The sequence below is a fragment of the Passer domesticus genome, chromosome 18, assembly GCF_036417665.1.
Source record: "Passer domesticus isolate bPasDom1 chromosome 18, bPasDom1.hap1, whole genome shotgun sequence".
Taxonomy (NCBI): Eukaryota; Metazoa; Chordata; class Aves; order Passeriformes; family Passeridae; genus Passer; species Passer domesticus.
Genome location: NC_087491.1, coordinates 12,181,429 through 12,203,024, shown reverse-complemented (window position 1 = coordinate 12,203,024; position 21,596 = coordinate 12,181,429). Strand labels below are relative to the sequence as shown.

Here is a 21,596-nt window from a genome sequence, read left to right as displayed (position 1 = left end):
AGAACTCCTGCAACTTTTAAAATGGGCTTTTTAAATTTTTATTTTATTTTATTTTATTTTATTTTATTTTATTTTATTTTATTTTATTTTATTTTATTTTATTTTATTTTATTTTATTTTATTTTATTTTATTTTATTTTATTATTTGCCATAGAACACGTGGTTTTGGGGTCGGTTTGGGTCGGTTTTGGGTCAGTTTCACTCAGTTTGAATGGGAGGAACCAACGCAGCGCCCCCCAGCGGCCGCCCCGCTCCGCCCCGCCCCCAGCGCGCGGCCCCGCCCCCAGCGCGCGGCCTCGCTCCGCCCCTCGGCTCTAGGCCCCGCCCCTCTGCTATCGCCCCGCCCCTCGGCTTTCGGCCCCGCCCCTCGGCTCTAGGCCCCGCCCATCTGCTCTCGGCTCCGCCCCTCGGCTTTCGGCCCCGCCCCTCAGCTCTAGGCCCCGCCTATCTGCTCTCGGCTCCGCCCCTCGGCTTTCGGCCCCGCCCCTCGGCTCTAGGCCCCGCCCCTCGGCTCTCGCTCCGCCCCTCGGCTCTAGGCCCCGCCCCTCTGCTCGCGGCCCCGCCCCTCGGCTCTCGGCCCCGCCCCTCCCTCCGCGCGGCCCCGCCGCCATTTCGCTGCCCCGGAAGCGCTCGCGCCCCCCGTGCCCGGCGGAACATGGCGGCCGTGTCGGTGCTGCGCGCGCCCGCCGGCGGCTTCAGCTTCGACAACTGCGCTCGGTGAGGCCGGGAGCGGGACCGGGAGCGGGACCGGGAGCGGGATAGGAACGGGACAGGAACGGGACGGGAGCGGGAATGGGACCGGGGGAGCGCGGGGCCGGGCCGGGCGGGGGCCCGTGCCGCCCGGCCCAGCGTGCCGCTGTCTGCAGGAACTCGCTCCTGGAGGCCGAGCTGGTGCAGAAGGGGCTGCGGGTGCCCGCGCCGCGCAAGACCGGCACCACCATCGCCGGCGTCATCTTCAAGGTGAGGCGGGCGGCGGGGCCGGGCCCGGGCGGCTCCGCGCTGCTGAGTCAGCCCGCTGGGCCCGGCTGCCCCAGCAGCTCCCGGCCGAGGGGTAACTCTCCCTGCCCGCAGGATGGCGTCGTCCTGGGAGCGGACACCCGAGCCACGGAGGGCATGGTCGTTGCTGACAAGAACTGCTCGAAAATACACTTCATTTCCCCGAATATCTAGTAAGTGTTGCAGTGCTTTGTCGGGGAGTGAATTGTTTGTTGTGTATGTTGGTATTGAGGGTTTTTAGCCACGTTCTTTACTAAGAGCAAATATTAAGCTCTGTTTTAAAATGATATTTTATTAGCAAGGCTTGGGGGTTCGTGGTATTCCATTTACACTTAAGCAGGCTCTCTTGTTTCATGTTCTCTGTGCGAGGACTTAATTCCCTCAGTTTTACAATGAGAAAATCCTGCTGGTTGCCTGAAGCTGTCTGTGTCTCCTTTTCCTCAGCTGCTGCGGGGCGGGCACAGCTGCAGACACTGAGATGACGACTCAGCTGATCTCCTCCAACCTGGAGCTGCACTCCCTGTCCACGGGACGGCTCCCTCGGGTGGTCACTGCCAACAGAATGCTCAAGCAGATGCTCTTCAGGTAAGTGGAGGGTTCTGCTTTGTCACCCGTGCTGGTAAAGCACCAAACAGTGCTTAAGGAGCCTTCTGCCCCAGCCTGCTTGACTTTCATAACAAGATTTCAATTTCATATCAAGATTTCGATTATGAAATGTTTCTTCAGGAAAGATTTCACAATTGCTCTTTGCTTCATGGGCTTGTTAACTGAGATGGAAGAGAAATGGAGTCTGTGGGGTTTTACGGAATTATGTAGTGACCACACAACAAAAACAGAAGGGTGTTAGTTTAATACATAACCACACCTGTGAAAACTGCTGTGGTGAGAAGGCTGCACCAGTAGCAAAGTCATGTGCAGGCTTGTGTAAAGCTGGGGGTGATTTGCAGTGGAATCAGTGGCTCAGAAAGCCTGCTGGCCACTGAAGCAAGCCGTGTGTGGGTCCATTTCTCGCTGCATTGCTGCTGTGCAGCACAGCAGGGAGCAGCTCCCAGCCCTGCGCTGTGCTGCAGCCCCGGCCGGCCCTGGGCCCCAGACTCACTGCCAGCCTTCCCCAGGTACCAGGGCTACATCGGGGCCGCGCTGGTGCTGGGGGGCGTGGACGTGACGGGCCCCCACCTGTACAGCATCCACCCGCACGGCTCCACCGACAAGCTGCCCTACGTCACCATGGGTGAGTGCTGCTCGGGGCTGTGCGTGCCTCGCGGCCAGGGGAGGGGTGCACGCTTCTGTTTGCTCACAGACACGGGCTGGGCTAAAACTCACCCGCCAGAAAACTGATTTTGGGAACGCTGCTCTGTGTGCTACACGCCTTAAAGCACAGGAATTGTGGGGTTCCCAAAATCTTGCTGGGAAAAAAAAAAAAAGATGCCTCAGAAACTTGATTTTCAGATTTGTCCTGACTCGTGGTTCGTACAAATCTCTCTTGGGGAACTTGTGTATTGTTTGGGAGGTTGGGTTATTTTAGAGGGAAGCTTACGTTTGGTAGAGCTGTGGAAGTGTAAGGGAAAGTTCAAATAAATGTATCAGAGAACTGATCTGAAAACAAAGTGTATCAGATCAGTACATCAGTCAGCCTGTGCCTGGTGCAGCATTTATGCTGCTTCTGTGGTGGGAAAACACACGTTTATGGATTCTCAGTAATATTTTCTGTTTCTGGCTGGCATCTTTGGCTGAAACACCAGCTCGGGAGGTGGCGGAGGTTCCTGTGCTCCTGCTGTCCCGGTGCCGGGGTTCGTTAGCGTGCAGGCAGGCCGGGTTCATTAGCGCCCGCAATTAGCGGGGCCGGGCGCTGCGGCGGCGCGCGGCCGCTGGGTGGCGCCAGCGGGCCGGGCACGGCCTTGGGGCGCGTGACGTCATCGCGGGGCTGTGGGCTCTGAGGGGCCGCGGGACCGGCCCGAACGGGGCTGAGATACCGCGGGACCGGCCCGAACGGGGCTGAGATACCGCGGGACCGGCCCGAACGGGGCTGAGATACCGCGGGACCGGCCCGAACGGGGCTGACATAACCGCGGGACCGGCCCGAACGGGGCTGAGATACCGCGGGACCGGCCCGAACGGGGCTGACATAACCGCGGGACCGGCCCGAACGGGGCTGACATAACCGCGGGACCGGCCCGAACGGGGCTGACATAACCGCGGGACCGGCCCGAACGGGGCTGACATAACCGCGGGACCGGCCCGAACGGGGCTGACATAACCGCGGGACCGGCCCGAACGGGGCTGACATAACCGCGGGACCGGCCCGAACGGGGCTGACATAACCGCGGGACCGGCCCGAACGGGGCCGAGATGCCGCGGGACCGGCCCGAACGGGGCCGAGATGCCGCGGGACCGGCCCGAACGGGGCCGAGATGCCGCGGGACCGGCCCGAACGGGGCCGAGATGCCGCGGGACCGGCCCGAACGGGGCCGAGATAACCGCGGGACCGGCCCGAACGGGGCCGAGATGCCGCGGGACCGGCCCGAGCGGGGCTGACATAACCGCGGGACCGGCCCGAACGGGGCTGAGGTACCGCGGAACCGGCCCGAACGGGGCTGACACGGCCGCGGAACCGGCCCGAACGGGGCTGAGATACCGCGGGACCGGCCCGAACGGGGCTGACACGGCCGCGGGACCGGCCCGAACGGGGCTGACATAACCGCGGGACCGGCCCGAACGGGGCTGACACGGCCGCGGGACCGGCCCGAACGGGGCTGACATAACCGCGGGACCGGCCCGAACGGGGCTGAGATACCGCGGGACCGGCCCGAACGGGGCTGACATAACCGCGGGACCGGCCCGAACGGGGCTGACATAACCGCAGGACCGGCCCGAACGGGGCTGACATAACCGCGGGACCGGCCCGAACGGGGCTGTGATAACCGCGGGACCGGCCCGAACGGGGCTGTGATAACCGCGGGACCGGCCCGAACGGGGCTGTGATAACCGCGGGACCGGCCCGAACGGGGCTGACATAACCGCGGGACCGGCCCGAACGGGGCTGAGATACCGCGGGACCGGCCCGAACGGGGCTGTGATAACCGCGGGACCGGCCCGAACGGGGCTGTGATAACCGCGGGACCGGCCCGAACGGGGCTGACATAACCGCGGGACCGGCCCGAACGGGGCTGACATAACCGCGGGACCGGCCCGAACGGGGCTGACATAACCGCGGGACCGGCCCGAACGGGGCTGAGATACCGCGGGACCGGCCCGAACGGGGCTGTGATAACCGCGGGACCGGCCCGAACGGGGCTGTGATAACCGCGGGACCGGCCCGAACGGGGCTGACATAACCGCGGGACCGGCCCGAACGGGGCTGACATAACCGCGGGACCGGCCCGAACGGGGCTGACGCGACCGCGGGACCGGCCCGAACGGGGCTGACGCGACCGCGGGACCGGCCCGAACGGGGCTGACGCGGCCGCGGGACCGGCCCGAACGGGGCCGAGGTACCGCGGGACCGGCCCGAACGGGGCCGAGGTACCGCGGGACCGGCCCGAACGGGGCTGACATAACCGCGGGACCGGCCCGAACGGGGCTGACATAACCGCGGGACCGGCCCGAACGGGGCTGACACGGCCGCGGGACCGGCCCGAACGGGGCCGAGATGCCGCGGGACCGGCCCGAACGGGGCCGACACGGCCGCGGAACCGGCCCGAGCGGGGCTGACACGGCCGCGGAACCGGCCCGAACGGGGCTGGGAGAGCAGCGGAACCGGCCCGAACGGGGCTGGGAGAGCAGCGGGACCGGCCCGAACGGGCCACGAGAGCCGCTCTCCTTTCCACACATGCTGGCTTTCCTACCTCCGTTTTAAAAGCTTTAAAACGCGGCCTGTCGGGAAAATCCTGGCAGCTCCTCTTTCCTTTCACAAAACTAGCATGGTGGCAGAGCTAAGTTCAAACGAGGGGGAAGTGGAATATCAGAGGGTTACGTTCCGTGAGCTTGAACTTCGCTTTGCTCTGGGCAGTACCCGGTGTGTGGTGCCCACAGATTCTTTTTGGCCGCGCTGCCAGACAAAGCCCTCCTCAGCATCAATCCTTCACCTTCCCAGCCCTGGTGCACTGACACTCCCTCCAGTGACCAGCATCTGTTTTAGTAAAAAATTAGCTAATGCATATAGGTGAAAGATAGAATGAGACAGCAGAAAAACTATGAAAAGTCAAATTTAAGATAGCAGTTGGAAATGTATTTCAGTCTTACTTAGACTAATCTATTGTTTTTCAGTGCATTTTATCCCAGATGTTCAAAAGGCAGTTTATTAAATCAGGGGAGGTGTGTTTGGCCAGTTAACTTCTGCAAATTCAGTATTAAATAGGAAGGGTGGTGGAGAAGTTGAGTTTTATTTTGGTGTGCTAGTCTGTGTGGATGGACAGTGGTGTCCTGCCTTGCAGGAGAGATTTTAAAGGTACACAGTGCTTACTCAGGAGTGAGCACATCAAATTAAACTGTTTATGCTGACCAAGGACAAAATTGGATTTCAGCAAACGATGCAAGATTGTCTGATTGCTTGGCTTGTCTAGGAGAGCTTCTGGCCAAGGCTTATAATGAAATGCATGCATAAAATTAAAGCACTTGAAGAGTGCGGTTGGGCTTTCGGGAGCAGGCGGAGCGCTCAGGAGTCTCTGGTGGCTGGAGCTGCTCCCCTGGTGCCAGTGGTGCTTCACATTCATCAATCAGCTCTTGAGTGCAGTGGCAGTGTCGTGCTGCAGAGCAAGAACTCCCACTGCTGGGAGCCAGCCCCGGCCAGGAGCCAGGCTGAAAAATGATCCCGGTCCGAGATCGGGATCCGGACCTGGGATGAGCAGCACATTGAATAACAATGAGAGCCGGTGAATAACTGCCCTGTCAGGGAGCCTTGGCAGTGATGGATGAGGAAGTGCTAAATGGTGCTCCAAAGCTCAGCACATCCTCTGGTGTGGCAGCAAACAGGTCCTCGGGTGAGGAGATGGACTGTACCCGGCAAGGAGAGCTTGTCTGCAGGGAGGGTTCTGCGGAAAAGATCCAGTGCTTCTGCTTTAGAAAAGCTCCTGCAGTTTTAATTCACAGCGAAAATTACTGAGCTGCACTTTTTTGCTATATATCAACAATAATCTTTCACTTTAAATCAGTACTGAAGTGGTACAACTGCTCGAGTGAAGACCAGATGGTATTTTTAAAGTCAGTTTGTTACAGTTGCATGCAGAAAATTTAACACCTTGGTTGAGAAAATTCAGGAAATGACCAGTGTTACTTAAAGAAGTAAATTCTCTTACTGTTTCATAACTCACCTGGTTCATAGAAAAGCATTTGCCTCAGAGTAGTTCAGCTTCCATAGTCCTATAGAATTTGCAGTCAATATTTTAATGTATGTAGATATTAGATTAATGCTTCCTGAATATTTGGTTCTGAAGTAGCTTACTGAAAATACATGCAAAGTAAATTCTTTGGAGTTGAGATGGCATTTTTTACTTCATGTTAAGTGTAAGCATAGATAGCAGGTTTTAAAGATCTGAAAGGGTTTTTTTCCTGAATAATTATGATTAATAAATTATGACTTTGCTAATTATCCTTTGTTTTAATTAGTCCTATTGCTCACATACAGAAGAGACATCAACTTTAAACATATGGAAAAAATAAATCCAGCAAAGAAAATTTCCTACTTCTGCAGAGCTTAGTTTGAAATGTTACCTAAGATAAATACCTGGTGTGGTGCTGCTTTGAGCTCAGGTAAAGACATTATTTAATGACACATTATCACTTGGCTTTCCTGGAGTTTTGATGGATTTGAGGTTGAACTGCTGCCCAATCTGAACTGGTAGTGACTGAAATCAGCTACTTGTGCATGAGGTGGGGAGTCCCTCCCAAGGTAACGGATGGTGTTGTGCTGTGTTTGGATTTTATCCTTCTGCAGGCTTTATGTTTGGGAATTGTGAGGCTCGTTTCTGCATAAAGGCAAAGCACGCTTGTTAAAAATGAGTTATTGGTGGGCACCGGGTGCACGGACAAGAGAGCAGCTGTTTCCCCACACACAAACAAGTTCTCCAAAGACCCTTAATATCCAAGTTTTCTGTGGTTTTATAGGAGCAGCAATAAGAAAGCCGTGCTTGCAGTGTTTACTCAAGTTCCCAGTTTTATTGCCCGCTCTGCTGTCACAATGCAGCTTTCAGGAGGCAGCTGGAGTGGCTGGAGCATTGTGGGGCTGGGTGGAAGGAGAGCGGGGCTGGGCAGGGCCAGGGAGGTGGCACAGGCACAGGGAGGTGGCACAGGGACAGGGATAGGGAGGGAGGTGGCACAGTGGGGCTGGGCAGGGCCAGGGAGGTGGCACAGTGGGACAGGGAGGTGGCACAGTGGGGCTGGGCAGGGCCAGGGAGGTGGGACAGGGAGGTGGCACAGTGGGACAGGGATAGGGAGGGAGGTGGCACAGTGGCACAGGGAGGTGGCACAGTGGCACAGGGAGGTGGCACAGTGGGGCTGGGCAGGGCCAGGGAGGTGGCACAGTGGCACAGGGAGGTGGCACAGTGGGGCTGGGCAGGGCCAGGGAGGTGGGACAGGCACAGGGAGGTGGCACAGGGACAGGGATAGGGAGGGAGGTGGCACAGTGGGGCTGGGCAGGCACAGGGAGGTGGCACAGGGACAGGGAGGTGGCACAGTGGCACAGGGAGGTGGCACAGGGACAGGGATAGGGAGGGAGGTGGCACAGTGGGGTGGGACACTGATGGAGACACACATGTGCATGCACTGGTGTTTCTGAAAACACAGGGCTTGCATCTGGTGCTAGGAAGAGGAAAGAATTTTCATTGTGCTGTGTAAGATCAGGGAATTCTCTTCTTTCAGAGAATGCTTAGCTGTGCTGGGAGGCTTTCACTGAGAGAAATTTTAAATGGAAGCTTGTTTAGGATTTCTAAGCACTAGAGAAAAAATGAAGTGAGTCTATTCAGCTTCCTGTTCTGCCAGAACCTCCTTAGGATCTTGGTTTTCAGATGTAAATGTCTACATGTAGGTTTAATTAAGTTAAGACTTTAAACAACTCTTTGAAAATTTACATTGTAGGATTGTCTGGATTTATTTATTTAAGGTTGATAGTGGTTTTGGCATTTATTTGTGTCTTGGTAACATAGTGAGATAAATAATTAAGTGTAATTCTTTATGTATAAAGGATTTCATGTACTGTAACATAACATTTCCCCTGCCTTTTTCCTTTTCCTGTTTTTTGTCTTATAAGTTACTGATTTCCTGCTCATAGTTCTTTTGGGAACTTCTTTTTAAAAGGAGTTGGAGGAATTCAGCATGAGCCACATATGCAATTGTGTTATTGATAATTTTTTATTTGTCACTAGGAGTTTTAAGATCACTTTTCCCCAACTAAATAGCTGATGTAGTAATTTTGGTCAGATATTACATTTTATACTTTCTTTTTTGCTCTTTTTCTAGTCCCTTTCCCCAGGAATGGGGTTGTTTTCCAGCTTTGAGGCTTCCCACTCAGCTCATGGTCAGCCTTCATTTGGGAGTAGCAAGAATGTGGGTTCAGTTTGAGACCATAGCCCAAATTTTTTTTCCCTCTCTCATTAGAAATATTCCTATATAATTCCAGAAGAATTATTGTTTTATTGTTCAGGTTCCTTTATTTGTTTTGGCACCTGCTTTATTTTGACCTTGTTTGAAGGGTCAGTAAAATTCCTTTTATTTGTGATTTGTTCTGTGCTATCAGCTGTTTGCATCAGCAGTTCAGTTTTGCTATTAGTTGCTTTAAAATCTTTATTCTCAGTTTCAGCATTTAAAAAATGGAGTTGTGTATTGCTCCAAAGTGTAAATGAATAGTCATTGCCAGCAATACAAGTGCATACTTAGAGTGTCCTACTGCTTTTAGATGTGATGTATTTGGTACTGTAAAGGTAATGATCCTCAACCACAGCAATATTCTGTAACAGGAATATCTGTCATATTCATCAGGATTACCATGTTCATTGATTTGTGTCTGTAAATCTGCTGTTTCAACCCTTTAAATTTGATCTATAATTGGACCTCCTTAAATGGTTCAGCTAAGGTAGTCTGTATTTTCTCAACAGTGTCACTGTCAGCTTCTCCTTTTTCATTATACATTCAGCAGACTTGATAAAATCAGCAGGACACCTCATTTGAAACTGTTTAATCGCTGCCTTTTGCTTTCACTAAACCATTGAGGTGGTCAAGCGATATACACAAATCATTTTAAATGGGAAATATGGCTTTCTCTGTGACCCAGCTAAACAGATAGCACTATGCAAAACAAGTTAAAAAGTAATAAATGCCAAAAAATCTTCTAATTGGAGTAAAAAATTGCAGGTAACTTTATTCACTCCCCAAAAGTAGTGCTCTCTGAAATATGGGTAGGGCCACCGACAGACAAGAAAATCTTCCTGAAGGCTCACTCTTCCTGAACAAAGCAAGTTTACAGTTTCAGATAGAACCATCCTGCTTTCTGTGTTAATCCACAAAAGCACATTTATAACCCTGCAGTCACAGTGCTTTGGGCAGAGATGGCTCCTGTTCCATCACTGCACCTGTACTTCCTCCTTTCTGGAGAGGAACGTTCAGCTCCTGGGTCTGTCTGTGGCACTTTGTTCAGCTGGTATTGTTCATGATTGTGAAGATAATGGCACAGAGCAGGAGCACAACTGACTGTTTAACTGCAGGGCACAATTAACTGTTTAACTGCAGCCCCCTGCCCTGTTCCCTCTGCTGGGCTGCTCATCCCCAGGGTTGGAGTCATCTCCTCGTTCCAGCAGCTCTCTGAGAGGGGCAGGCACGCAAGAGGGCTGGGAGGGATGGAGGAGCAGGGACTGCAAACTGTGGCATTCCCTTAACTCTGTTTCTAACCTCGTTTTTGTAGCTTATGTTCAAGATGCTAAGAAGGAAAGGCTGTCAGGATGGGCCTGTGCTGAGTCTGTGCCCACAAGCTGTGCCCCCAGGATTAAATCGGGTTCTGGCTTAGTGTAGACACTGTACAGAGCAGAGGAAGCTGTGCTGGGCTTCACCTTGGTGTGTGCTGATGAGATGTACTGTGTTTTTCTCTAAAAACTTGCATAGCTAAATGCACTGGCTGAGGGGTGTGCTGTGTTGTCCCACAGGTTCTGGATCGCTCGCGGCCATGGCAGTGTTTGAAGATAAATACAAACCCGACATGGAGGTAAGTCCTGGGCTTTCAACCTCAGTGTTCCTTCTCTCAGCAATCCTCACATCATAAGAATTTAGGAGGTTTGAAACTCTAAAAAAGGTAAGTATGCTCTGTTTTGCTGCACTTAAAATATACAAAGGTCAGCTTACTGCAAAGCTGTTAAAATTGATGGGTAAAATAAATAAATATGCAAGAAGCTGTATTAATGTGCGGGGAGATGTGCAATTTGAATGTAGGTGAAGACTTTAAAAACATTCAGCTTACTGGTTATAGTTTGCTTAGCAATTTACCAGCCATTGCACAGTCAATATTTTTGGTTTTCTGTTCCTCTGTCCTTTTCTCTCAGTCTTGAAAAGAGAATGCAACTAAAAGCCTTCAGATTTTTCAGCCCTCATTTTTGTAATGCAGCTGCTGTGGGTCATTTCCTCCCCGTGAAGTGCCCTGTGGTTTCAGGTGATGGTCCCATAAATCCACAGTTCCTCTCTACAAAGCTGGTAAATGAAGTTTGAAATGTGAGATGATCTCTTGTACCTTGGTACAGCTCCTGATGCATCACAGTGTGCAATTCCAGCAGATTTTTTAAAAAGCAGTCAGCTGCCCCACCTTGTTTTGAGAAGTTTGCTGTTAGTTAATTGCTTCAGCATTAGTAAAAAGCAGTTTTCCAGCTGTCCCTGGCCCCTGTCCTGTCAGTACCTGAGCGAGAGCTGTAGGTGTGCACAGCTGGGGACACACTGGGATCAGGATTGCTGTGATTTGGGCAGCATCTGAAGATGCTGGACTGTTGGCCTCAAGTATATTTACAATTGTTCTCAGAAATACTGGAATTTGTTTAACGGGCTCCCAAGTGTCTGTGGGAAGGATCCTCACACCAGATGGCTGATAGAGCCACGAGAGAGAGAGAGGAAGACTGTTTTTCCCTGTCCCTCGTGCTGCTGTAAGAATGAGAGGCTCTTTTCCAGCCTGCTGTGTGCCCGTGCACTTGGCACGTGTGCCATCCTCTCCAAACACGGGCTGCACATCCCTGGAAGCAGCAGCTCCAGCACTACAGTCCTCTTTCCAAGACACAAGTGGCAAAGAGCTGTGCTGTGCAGCTCAGGTTTCCATTTATTCTCAGCTAGCTTTCAAGCTTGGATTTTAAGTCATTTCTTGTGTAAGAGCAGCCGAAAAAGGCACCAAAAACTGGTAAATCTCTAAATTTTCCTATTTAGAAAGGTCATCCTCATTAAACTGTCTTCACACACAACCATAAGTGGCAGCAGATAGTCACTTATAACAAGCATGTAGAAATGCAGCCTACCAATTTGTTGAAATAGATATTTAGATCTTTGAGACTTGCATGCACCTTAACCCTTCCTTTGGTTTTCCTGGCTAATCTGTTATCTAATAACAGTTCAGGAATTGTATTAATCAAACCAGCAAAGTTTCATGTGATGAAGCTCAATGGTACTCTTAAACACTTCTCATATTCTGTTATGGCTGTGAGTTTATATTTACATTCTAAGTCAGATGTGGGTTTTTTTAAAAAATAAATTAATAAAATAACAAATATTTCGATTGAAATGAATCCAGATTAAATCTGAAATATGCTATGTATATTTTACATAAAACTGGGTATGAAATGGCAATGAAGATAAAATTGCTGGAAACTCATTTAAAAAAATTGGTAGAAAATTATTATTTTTCTGTCAAGATCAATGCTCCTTTCTTTTGCACTAATTGTCAGAATAGCTTGCTAGGGCTACTGGAGGGTAGTGGTGTGCTTCAAGACCATCACATCACAGAAAAATGATTCAAAGGCAAACTGTCCTGCACCCTCTGGTATCAACTTGCAAATTAGCATCTGGAATGTAATTAAACAAGCTTAATGAAAGTAGCAGCTGAATACTACTGGAAAAGACAATCAGCTTTTTTGCCTCTGATATATATTCTGTACTATTGAAGCTGATCACCAAACGCATCGTGTGAGCACAGTTAAAAAAAATTAGCATTTATTTGAAGAATAGGAACTGTTTTTCATTCTGTTATGCTTTTGGCATGCACTGGTGTCCCAGGAGAGCCATGCCACAGCAGATAGTGCACAATATTTATAAATCCATGACAGGCAATAATAGCAACTTGAAAAATTCTTTTGCTAGAATTTCAAGTTGAGAGCTGCCAAAAGCTGAGAGGATCAAATCTGCAGTGGCAGCTGCTGTGCCCTACAGTTAGAATCGTAGACTTTGAAGATGCTCAACTAAAAAAAAAATAAAAAAATAATAAAATAAAAAAAGACTGCAGGCTTAGCCAATTTTTGCAGGTTTCTAGAGCCCTGGCTCTCTGCCTTTTGAAGATGAGTTGCTGAAGCTTCTCCCAGTGCCTGAGGCATGCTAACACCAGCAGGATGTGTTTTTTTCCATAGACTTAGTGTGTCTTCAGATTTAAGCAGCACATGCTTTATCAGTGCCAGCTGTGATGGTCCTTCCCTGGCTGCAGTGCTGGGGAGGATCCTTACCCGGGGTCCTTCAGGGGGGCTGTGGGGATGGATGGTGACGTCCCCGAGTGCCACTTGTGCAGCTGATTTATGGAGGCAGGGCTGCTGGCCTCCAGAGGAACCATTAGAGATCGCTGAGGATGGCAACACTTTCAGCCCTGAAGGCCTCTAGATGCTTCAAAAATGTAATGCCAAGCACCTAACTACTGTGGAACAATATTAATCTGTCATGTGGGCAGCTATAGATCTACTTTAAAAAACCGTAAGTGGAAGAGCAGCACATCTAATGGAATGTTTCCAGCTTAGATCTTTCATTGTAGCCAATTTTTCTTCCAATAGAGTCACCACTAGTTTTAAACCTTGCAGTCATTTTGTAAATGCATTTGTGCCTTCTGGTGTTAAACAATAGCAGGGAAATACTTTGAGTCAGTGGATATGGAAAGCATTGTAAGCTGGGAAAAAAAATGTCTACAGTATTAAATGCTGGAATTCTGGGTTTATATATCCTGTGGTGGTTGAATTCCTCAGGAGATGGGGAGGGGGATATATTTTCTTCTGGTATTTGATTTCTAGTGTTTGAAAAGTAGAAACATTTTGTCTGTAGAATTACTTGATGCTCAGTGGGGCTATGTTGTAGACTTCTTGTTTAAGCAAGGAAAGTCTGCTTGTAACTTAATTTCTTTTCTGAATTTCATCAAAACAGCCAGGTTTAGTAAAGAGGCTCCAAAAGGAAGAGAATCAGAAGCTACAGAAAACAGAACTTTTGCAGGAAAAGGAGTTGTGAGTTCAGGAGCAGAACAGGTGGAAGACAGGAGATAAGAGATAGTCTGGCAGATACTCAATAATTATTTCTAGGATAGATCACCACAAATGTGTGAGATTATATTTACAGTCATTTATTGTACCATTTCTTAAGTGTGGCAGGAAATGAACCGGTACTGAATAAAAACAAAAATACCCTGGAGGGTAAGAAAGATGAATAAGAGAGGACTGTTGTGAGCGTGTTCCACATGGAGCACTCGGTGCTGCAGCAGCTGTGCTGTCCCAAAACCTGCAGCTTGCTGTCCCCTGCTGTCCCCAGTGACGGCTCTGCAGTGCCTCACCTGTTTGGTGGCACCCACACGGGCTGGGAGCCATCTGGTGAGCACTTTGGCAGGCAGGTTTGGGAGAAGTGGTTTGTGAGGCACTTCTGAGCAGCCCCTGATCCGTAAGTGAAGCAGCTGAGGAACGGAGAGAGCTTTCCTCAGGGTGCTCCATGTGCTCTGGGACCTCTGCAGTATCGAAATGCAAAGTAGCCTGAATGCAGCTTTTGCTGTGCACCTCTTATTTCAGTAAAAAATGCATCAGGCACACTACAAAATCTTATGAAAACATGTAACTTTCTTCCATTTTTAAGCAGCTGACACAAAGATCCTTCAAATGTTCCTGTGCTCACATTTCCTACTGTCCCTCAATAGGGTAGAATTATTTTTGTTTATGAAGTACTGACAACAATGCTGAGCTATTTTTGGGATCTGTCAAAAGTCTCTACGGCTCAGCAATAGTTGTCTCGTTGGTGCTGGTGCCGGGAGAGGGGCGGGAGCAGTGACAGGCTGCAGCCGAGCCCGCTCATTAGCGATGGTGATCAGCCCCGGGCTCAGGTGTGGCAGCTCTAATGACTCCGGCACGGTCACCGCTCGCTGCGAGGGCTTGGGCTCCGCTCTGGCAGCAGACAATGCACATCGAGCCAGACTGGGGGAGTTGGGCTGCAGAGCCTGCCTGAGATACTTGAACCCCTGTTGGTGTCAAACATGGAATTAAGTAAATGGGGGTGGGGGGAGATGAGACAAAACCTGACTTGGTGAGCAAAAATCAGGACTTTGTGTTTCTGTGCCTGTGTATTTCATTATCCAGTGACAGCAACTGAGGCTGTTAGTGGCATATCTTCACTCCTTGCTGCCAGAGCTTGTGGCACTGCAGTTTTCAGCTTTCCTGACATAGCTGTGTTCGTGTCTCCTGGAGACAGGGATTTCCATGGGTAAATATCAGGTCTTAGTGCATACAGTCAGCCAGAAAATAAAGGCTTATCATACCTGTTTCTTATTCTTAGGTTAGATCACAATTATGCTGTGGCAGCCTGGCTCCTGCCTGACACGTTGGACAGTTTGTACTGTTTTCATCATCTTTCACAGAACTGTGCCGTGGATCGATTCCCTTTGTGGAACTCGTGTTAAACAGGAAATCTGGGCTGATTTGGAATGTGCCAGCTAGGTGTGCTCTGGCGTGGCTGGGATTGCAGGAGAGGTGTTTTGTGGGGTGCTTTCTGAGGGAATGAAAGCCTGGTTTGTGTCCTGAGGTCGGTGGGACACTGCTGGCAGCACTAGTCTGAGATCCCAGAGATACCCGGCAGTGCAGCCTTCCTGTTTGCTGATTGCAGACTGTATCAAGGGAAAAAAATGTTACCTTTGTGTAAATTGGGCCTTGCTGCATGTCAAAGAGCAACAATTTCTTCACCTTTATGAAAGTAACACTTAAACTTTGTCCGTAATAATGCCGACAAGCTGGCCAGAAGCAGGGCTCTGTGTTAAGAGATCATTTCACTGCACAGGGCAGGGGGAGGACAGGTAATTATTTTTGATGCATTTCTCAGGAGCAGGTGTTCCAGTTTAAATTGTTCCAGTTTGTATATCTCCCATAACTGCAGAACACAGGCAAAATGTACTGGAAGATATTTCACATGGCACGAAGCCCGAGCGCTGCTCCCGCGGCGAGGCCGGCGGGGCTGAGGGCAATTGCTGTGAGGGAGGAGGAGGAGGAGGAGGAGGGAGCCAGCCTGGCTTTATAGAGCATTTTGTGTATTAGGAAGGATATATTACCAGAGGGCCCAAGGCTTCTTTTCCAAATAAAACATTGACCTTCATTCCCTTCCATCCTTTTGTCAGAGGTAAAGCAATGGTCAGATGGGCAGTTTGCTTTATTTGAAGGCAGACGTGTTATTGCTTGATATTAATTTTTTATATGCAGTAACATAAAGTAACTTTAACTGTACTCTTTTGCAGGGTTTGCATATCTGGGTGGCTGAGGGTCAGTGTGTTACTGCAGAGCAGCACAGAGGGGCCAGAGGAGGAGCTGCAGCCAGGCAGGAATTACAGCTCTGGTGCTGTTAAGCCAGTTCCCATTTTGAGAATCAGTTCCCTAAAAACCCATGAACTTTACTAAGTGATGGATTGAATGAGTTTTTGTAATCATTCTTAGTTCAGAGAATGGGAATAGTGTTAAAAGAAATCCCATAGTTGTGAGAAGAGCTTGTAATTTAATTCTGTGGCATTGGAAATATGGATTGTACTAATCCCCGTGCAGGGAATGACACACAGCAGCTAATGTTATTGAGGAGTAGTTCCGAATCATATAAGTTTCTTGTCTTGGCAGGTAATTTGGCATAAATTGTTAATGTAAATCCAGGTTAGTGGGGAAGACGTTATTTTACTAAAAAAGATAAACTGCTGATTAATTCAGTATAGAACTCAATTACAAATTGAAAGTGTCTCTGCGGGACGCCAGTACCCTAAAGACAGCAGATGTTGAATTGATACTCCAGCATATTTCACCCTGGTATGAAATATTAACGTGGTTTATTATACTGGTGGTGTATGATATCAGAGAGGGGGTGGGGACGAGCAGCTTCCTCAGAATGGGGAAGAACTGTTATCTCTGAGAATAATTACTGGGGACTACTGAGCAGTTTATCTGAAAGTTCTTAGCAGAGGATGGTTAGAAAAATAAACATTTACTGACACTTCAGTCACAAAGAATCCAAACATAAAACACATAGGTTTAATTTAAATTTTTTTTAAGAGAGACAAGTTGTGTCAGTCCTTATTCTAAGGCAGCACTGGAAATGCTCTTTTTTGGGGGGCGATTTGTTAAACCTGAGTGGTTTAAATGACACATGCCAGCCCCTTTCCTGACAGCCAAACCAAATCTATTCTTGCTGCTGGAGCCTTCCAGCCTCCCCTCACAAGAAACAGAAAGTCCTTTGCTTCTCAGGTTTGTTCTCTTTGGACTTGGAGCAGACTTCAGCATCTCTTCCAGGTCAGACTGATCTCCTCCCCAGCCCCTCACTCCCGTACACTGCTGGTTCTCTCCCAGACTCTAATTGTGCTGCTGTAGGTGCCTGTGTCCTTCAAGAGGATTGCTTTCTACCCCCAAATTCCAACACGCCTTTATCAATTTATTTTTTTGTTGCCATTCTCCTTCCTGAAGCTTCTGATTTTTTTTCTTCCCTTCTCTTCCCATATAAGTCTTGGAGATTTTAAGTAGTATCAGCTTTCTTTATGGTAGCATTTGAACAAATCTCGTTGTAAAAGGCTATTATGATAAGTATTTGCATTTGTTTATTCTTACAAAAACACTTGTTTATGTTGATGTTGTACTGATTGTGCATTGCATTTCAAATCTTCCTAAGAATTGCTTTGGAGAACTGCATTATGTATTGCATCTCTAACACAATCCTGCTGATCTGCAGAAAGGATTAATTTTATTTCGGTATGAAAAAAACAAACAGGAGTATCTAAAGTTTTAAAATCTGGAAAAGACATATTCTGTTTGATTGGCTTGTGAAGTTACAAAATGTGAGGAAATCGTGTTCACAAAGCCATTCCAGCTGCTGCCTTTGCTGCTGGAGCATGATAAACTTGTTTACAGGTCATTAGTGAAGACAGTATTAATACAATGTAGAACTGGCCTCATCTCCTGTAGGAAAGTCTCTTTTTTCCTTCAGTAGCACTTGAAATTTGGAAATTGCTTAAGTGAGAAGAGAAAGTTGATCCAAGTCATATACAAGAATAATGTGTAAAAGTTGCTGCTTGGTGCTGTTTGGGACTCGTGGCACAGCAGCTGTGAGAGGCAATCCATCAGCTCTGAGTGTCTGCAAACTGCAACTCTCCAGATAACAGGTTTAAAGTAAAGATTTAATACAGCCTCTATCTACTATGATGTTGCAGTGACAGTTTAAAACTCATTCTCTAAATCTCAGCAGACTTTACAGCCAGCAGTGGGCCCATATAAAGCTTAATGGCATTACAACACATAAATCATCTTTTAAAGACGCTACCAGTAGCGCCAATATTAAATGCAGACAATTGTCTGTGTTATAAATAATTTATCAAACGGTGTTTCAGATGAGCCTTCCGTGCTGAGTTATTTATTTTAGCCTGCTGCCCTGGTGCTGTGGGCAGGGTAATGAAGCCCAGGCCCCCAGCCCGGGCGCTGACCGCTCCAGCCGCGCCTCCAGGCGCTGCCGTTTGTCACAGCAGGTGAATGGAGCTGCACATTGGGGCCCAGGGACACATTGTGGGCCGTGATGGGCACAGACAGATCGCTCCATAAAGTGCTGCCTGTCACTGCTGCCTCGCCGTGCCCTTCATCACGCAGCTGTAATCTCATTTAAGGAGCCCTGGGGGCCCCAGAGGAGGATATTCCCAGTTAGCTTGGTCTTTGCAACCATAAAGCAGGAAGTGCTCCTTTTATATACTCTGAACTTTTAGGGTTTTTTAAGATTAATTATTATAGTGACTCATTGAGGGCCCTGTACTTGAGACTGTGTCAGCACTTTGCTGCTAAGCCCTTATTTTGTGAGTGTAAGTAGCAGTCCTTGCTGAACTCCGTGCAGGATCTCTGTGAGGAATACTTGGGCTTTTTCTTGTGGCTGTTCTGTTCAGCTCTGTAAATTGTCAGAAGAGGAGCAGGAAGCAGCACTGAGGCAGGGTTTTCTAATTACAATTATTCCATGTTCAGAGACTGAGCTGCACTGTGTCAGTGAAGGAGCTGAGGTTACAGCCTGGGCTCTCTGCAGTGGCTGCCTCAGCTCAGCTCTTCCAACTGCACTTTATTGGGTATTTTTTAACTGTTCTGGTAACAGTAGGGTGATAGAGTACATCTTTAAAGCAAATCAGATTTAAATTAGAGGACTCTGTGAGGTTTGCAGTGTTGACTTAAAAAATGAAATTAAAAGAAGAGTGGAACAAACTCCACCTATGTGCTGTAGTTTTCCTAAGCTGCTTTTATACACATAACACTTATCTAGCTTAAAATTACTCTGCTTTTGCTACCACTTTGTTCTTAAAACAGATCCACACATACTTCTTTAGTTTATTTACTTTCACTATAGTACTGAAATAACCTTAGTCTGCAACAAATCATTGACAGTCTTATGTCAGTTAAGTGAGGAATTACTTGCTTATCAGGATTTTATTGCCCAAAACACTGAAGGAAAGGTACAGGAATTATTTTTGCAGCATGGCTGTATTGTTCTAGTCAGCTTGGTAGGAAGTGTAATTCAATTTTTTATTTTTTATAAGGAGTAATAGTTGTAAAACTGGGAGTGAAGTAAGAATTGCTGCTATTTCTGTAGTTCAGGGGAGGCTGTGCCCTACTGCCATAGCTGTTGGCACAGGAATTCTGTCATTCCCACTGCCCAGAGGGGCAGCAGGGCAGGCCCGGGGCAGGCAGGTGGGAGCTGAGCTAATTTTGGGCTCGGGGCTGGAGCAGCTGCAGTGGGGCTGCTGCTGCTGGCACTGCTGCTGGCACGGGCAGGTCCTGGCACACACAGGCTGAGAATGAGGCACGCTGGAAAAAGCCGCATTTACAAAACTCAGCGTTGACCCCATCTCTTGTTCTGGTGTCTGGTGGCAGAGGATTGTGCCAAGGTGTGAAATAGCAGCAAAGCAATGAGGAGTGAGCCTGGGAGCCTGAGCATTCCAGCAGGCTCTGCTGGGTGAGCTGAGCAGGGCTGAGCAGAGTCCCCACCTGTGTGTCCACGTTCCTCTTCAGCTTCACTTCGGGGTACGGCCGTCCCCAACCCCAGCACTCTGGCTGCGGGTGACTGCAGGGTTTGCTGTGCCATTGATTGTCCAAGCACAGGGCAGTGCTGGGAAGGGCACTGGGCAGCGAGAGCTTTGTGCCTTGCAGGAGGAGGAGGCCAAGCAGCTGGTGCGCGACGCCATCGCGGCCGGCATCTACAACGACCTGGGCTCGGGCAGCAACGTCGACGTCTGCGTCATCAGCAAGAGCAGGCTGGACTTCCTGCGGCCCTACGACGTGGCCAACAGGAAGGGGGACAGGTGAGTGAGCCCGGCTCCTGTGGGGCCTGCTCTGCCTGGCAGGGCCTGTTTGCACTAATTCCCAGCTCTGGCAGCGTTCCCCCATCTGCAGGACTTTAGCTAAACTGAAAGCAGCTGAACAGAGGGTGTTACAGTGGTAGAATAACTCTAGAGCTGCAAAACATAAGTAAATTGCTTGTTCTTTGGTTTTTAGCACAAATGTCCCTCCCCACTCTGAGAGCCCTCCAATTTCAATAAAAACTGTCCAGTTACATGGCAGTGTTTTTGTGAAGAGTTTCCTGCAGTTGCTGGTTTATCTGCAACTCTGTACAGATTTTGCAGAAAGCAGAGTTTCTTTACTTTGGACTTCTACAGGAAATGTCTAAAGCTGATCAGTTCTAAAATTTTAAATGCAAGTTTTTCTCTGTACCATCTTCCAGACTAATTTTCCCCCATTTCTTTTCTAGGTTTGGTAGGTACAAGTGTGAAAAAGGAACAACTGCTGTTCTCACAGAGAATGTGGCACACCTGGAGCTCGAGGTGGTGGATGAGACCGTGCAGACCATGGACACATCCTGAGCCCTGGGGGTGCTCTGAGAGCAGAATAAAGAGGCTCTGCCCAACCTCTGTGTGTCTGTACCTGGTTGCTGCTGCTTCTCCCTTCCTCCTTTAGAGCAGGTGAGGCTTGAGCAGCCCTGGGGGCTGAGCCCAAGGGGAATGAGCAGGTGAGAGCTGTGCTCCCCTCCAGGCCCCACTCCTCACAAAAGGAGCTGCTGTGTTACCTCACTCCAGGAGCAAAACAGCAGGAGTAACACTGCTCTGCATTTGCTACGTTTTGATGTAACAGAATGTAGGAAAACAGTGAGCATTGGTGGTTCTGAATTGCCCCTGCCCCCTCCAGCAGACACTGCCCTCCTGCTCACTGCAGGGCATCCCTGCTCATCAGGGGAGGTTGATGTTGCTGCTTCCCTGTTTGCTGTAGACAGGGCAGATCCAGCATCATTTCAATCTGAGTGGCTTGTTATTCACCTCCATTTGGACCTTTAATACTCGACTTTTTTGTTTTTTAAACAAAGGTGTTTATTTTGGAAATAATTATTTTATTTATCTAAAAAGGCACAGTTGCAAAAAATTACCTTTTGAAATACATTTCTTTATAAGCACTAGGAAATTTCATGTAGCAAGAAAGTGACCAGACTTCTCCAGATACTCATATTTGAGCTGAGCTTCCCTGGAAGCCATGGCTCCAAGGAAAGCTGCAGTGGAACCAGAGAGGTTCAGGCTGAACTCTGGGAAGTGCTAAAGAAGCTGGTATAAATAACCAGGCTGGTTGGCATGGAAATGGTGGGAGCAATTTGGTGCCTCCACGACATTCTCCTGCTGATTTAAATTTCCCACATCTCTCCCAAGAGCAGCAGCCTCGACTTTCTGCTGAGAAGCCTCAGTAAATGGCACCTTCCATTAATGATACCAACCATATTCACAGCAATTAATGGCTTTTCTTGGGACCCTATACAAATATTCCCAAATTTTACAGGAAGTAGTTGAAGATGGCACTGCAGTTTTCCTTTAAGTAGAGAAAAGTAGGTTAAAAAAATCCACTAAAAGCATATATATGTATGTAACCCCCTAACCCTAATCTTAGTTCAAAAAAGTTAAGGATTGTAAGCTTTCTTTAAGAAAAAAAACAGGCACAGGCTGCATTTGAACTGTCACACACAAAGGTATACATTGGCACAGCCCCTGTCCCAGTGGAAGGGCACTGGAGCAGCACAGGCTGAAGGATTTCCTCTGGAGCAGCCCTGCTCCTCCTGGCAGGCACATGGAATGGACACACTGGAACGTGAATCCACGGCTGTTCTAAGGCAGTGAGTGT

General features: G+C 48.9%; 1 protein-coding gene across 1 annotated transcript; it reads left to right on the top strand.

Annotated features, from left to right (window-relative positions):
* Positions 1 to 571: 571 nt before the first annotated feature.
* PSMB7 (proteasome 20S subunit beta 7) lies at positions 572 to 20,343 on the top strand. Its single transcript, XM_064393896.1, has 8 exons — positions 572 to 717; positions 867 to 960; positions 1,072 to 1,169; positions 1,441 to 1,581; positions 2,112 to 2,227; positions 10,125 to 10,183; positions 19,590 to 19,741; positions 20,188 to 20,343. Exons 1-8 carry the CDS (start codon positions 656 to 658, stop codon positions 20,297 to 20,299), a joined length of 834 nt encoding a protein of 277 aa, XP_064249966.1. The 5' UTR covers positions 572 to 655; the 3' UTR covers positions 20,300 to 20,343.
* Positions 20,344 to 21,596: the final 1,253 nt, after the last annotated feature.

What these genes read in the sequence shown, in the direction of transcription:
- PSMB7 (XM_064393896.1), top strand. Translation starts at nt 656, where the DNA reads ATGGCGGCCGTGTCGGTGCTGCGCGCGCCCGCCGGCGGCTTCAGCTTC. An exon ending in AGCTTCGACAACTGCGCTCG is followed by an intron (nt 718 to 866) that starts GTGAGGCCGGGA and finishes CGCTGTCTGCAG; the next exon opens with GAACTCGCTCCTGGAGGCCG. An exon ending in GCTGCCCTACGTCACCATGG is followed by an intron (nt 2,228 to 10,124) that starts GTGAGTGCTGCT and finishes GTTGTCCCACAG; the next exon opens with GTTCTGGATCGCTCGCGGCC.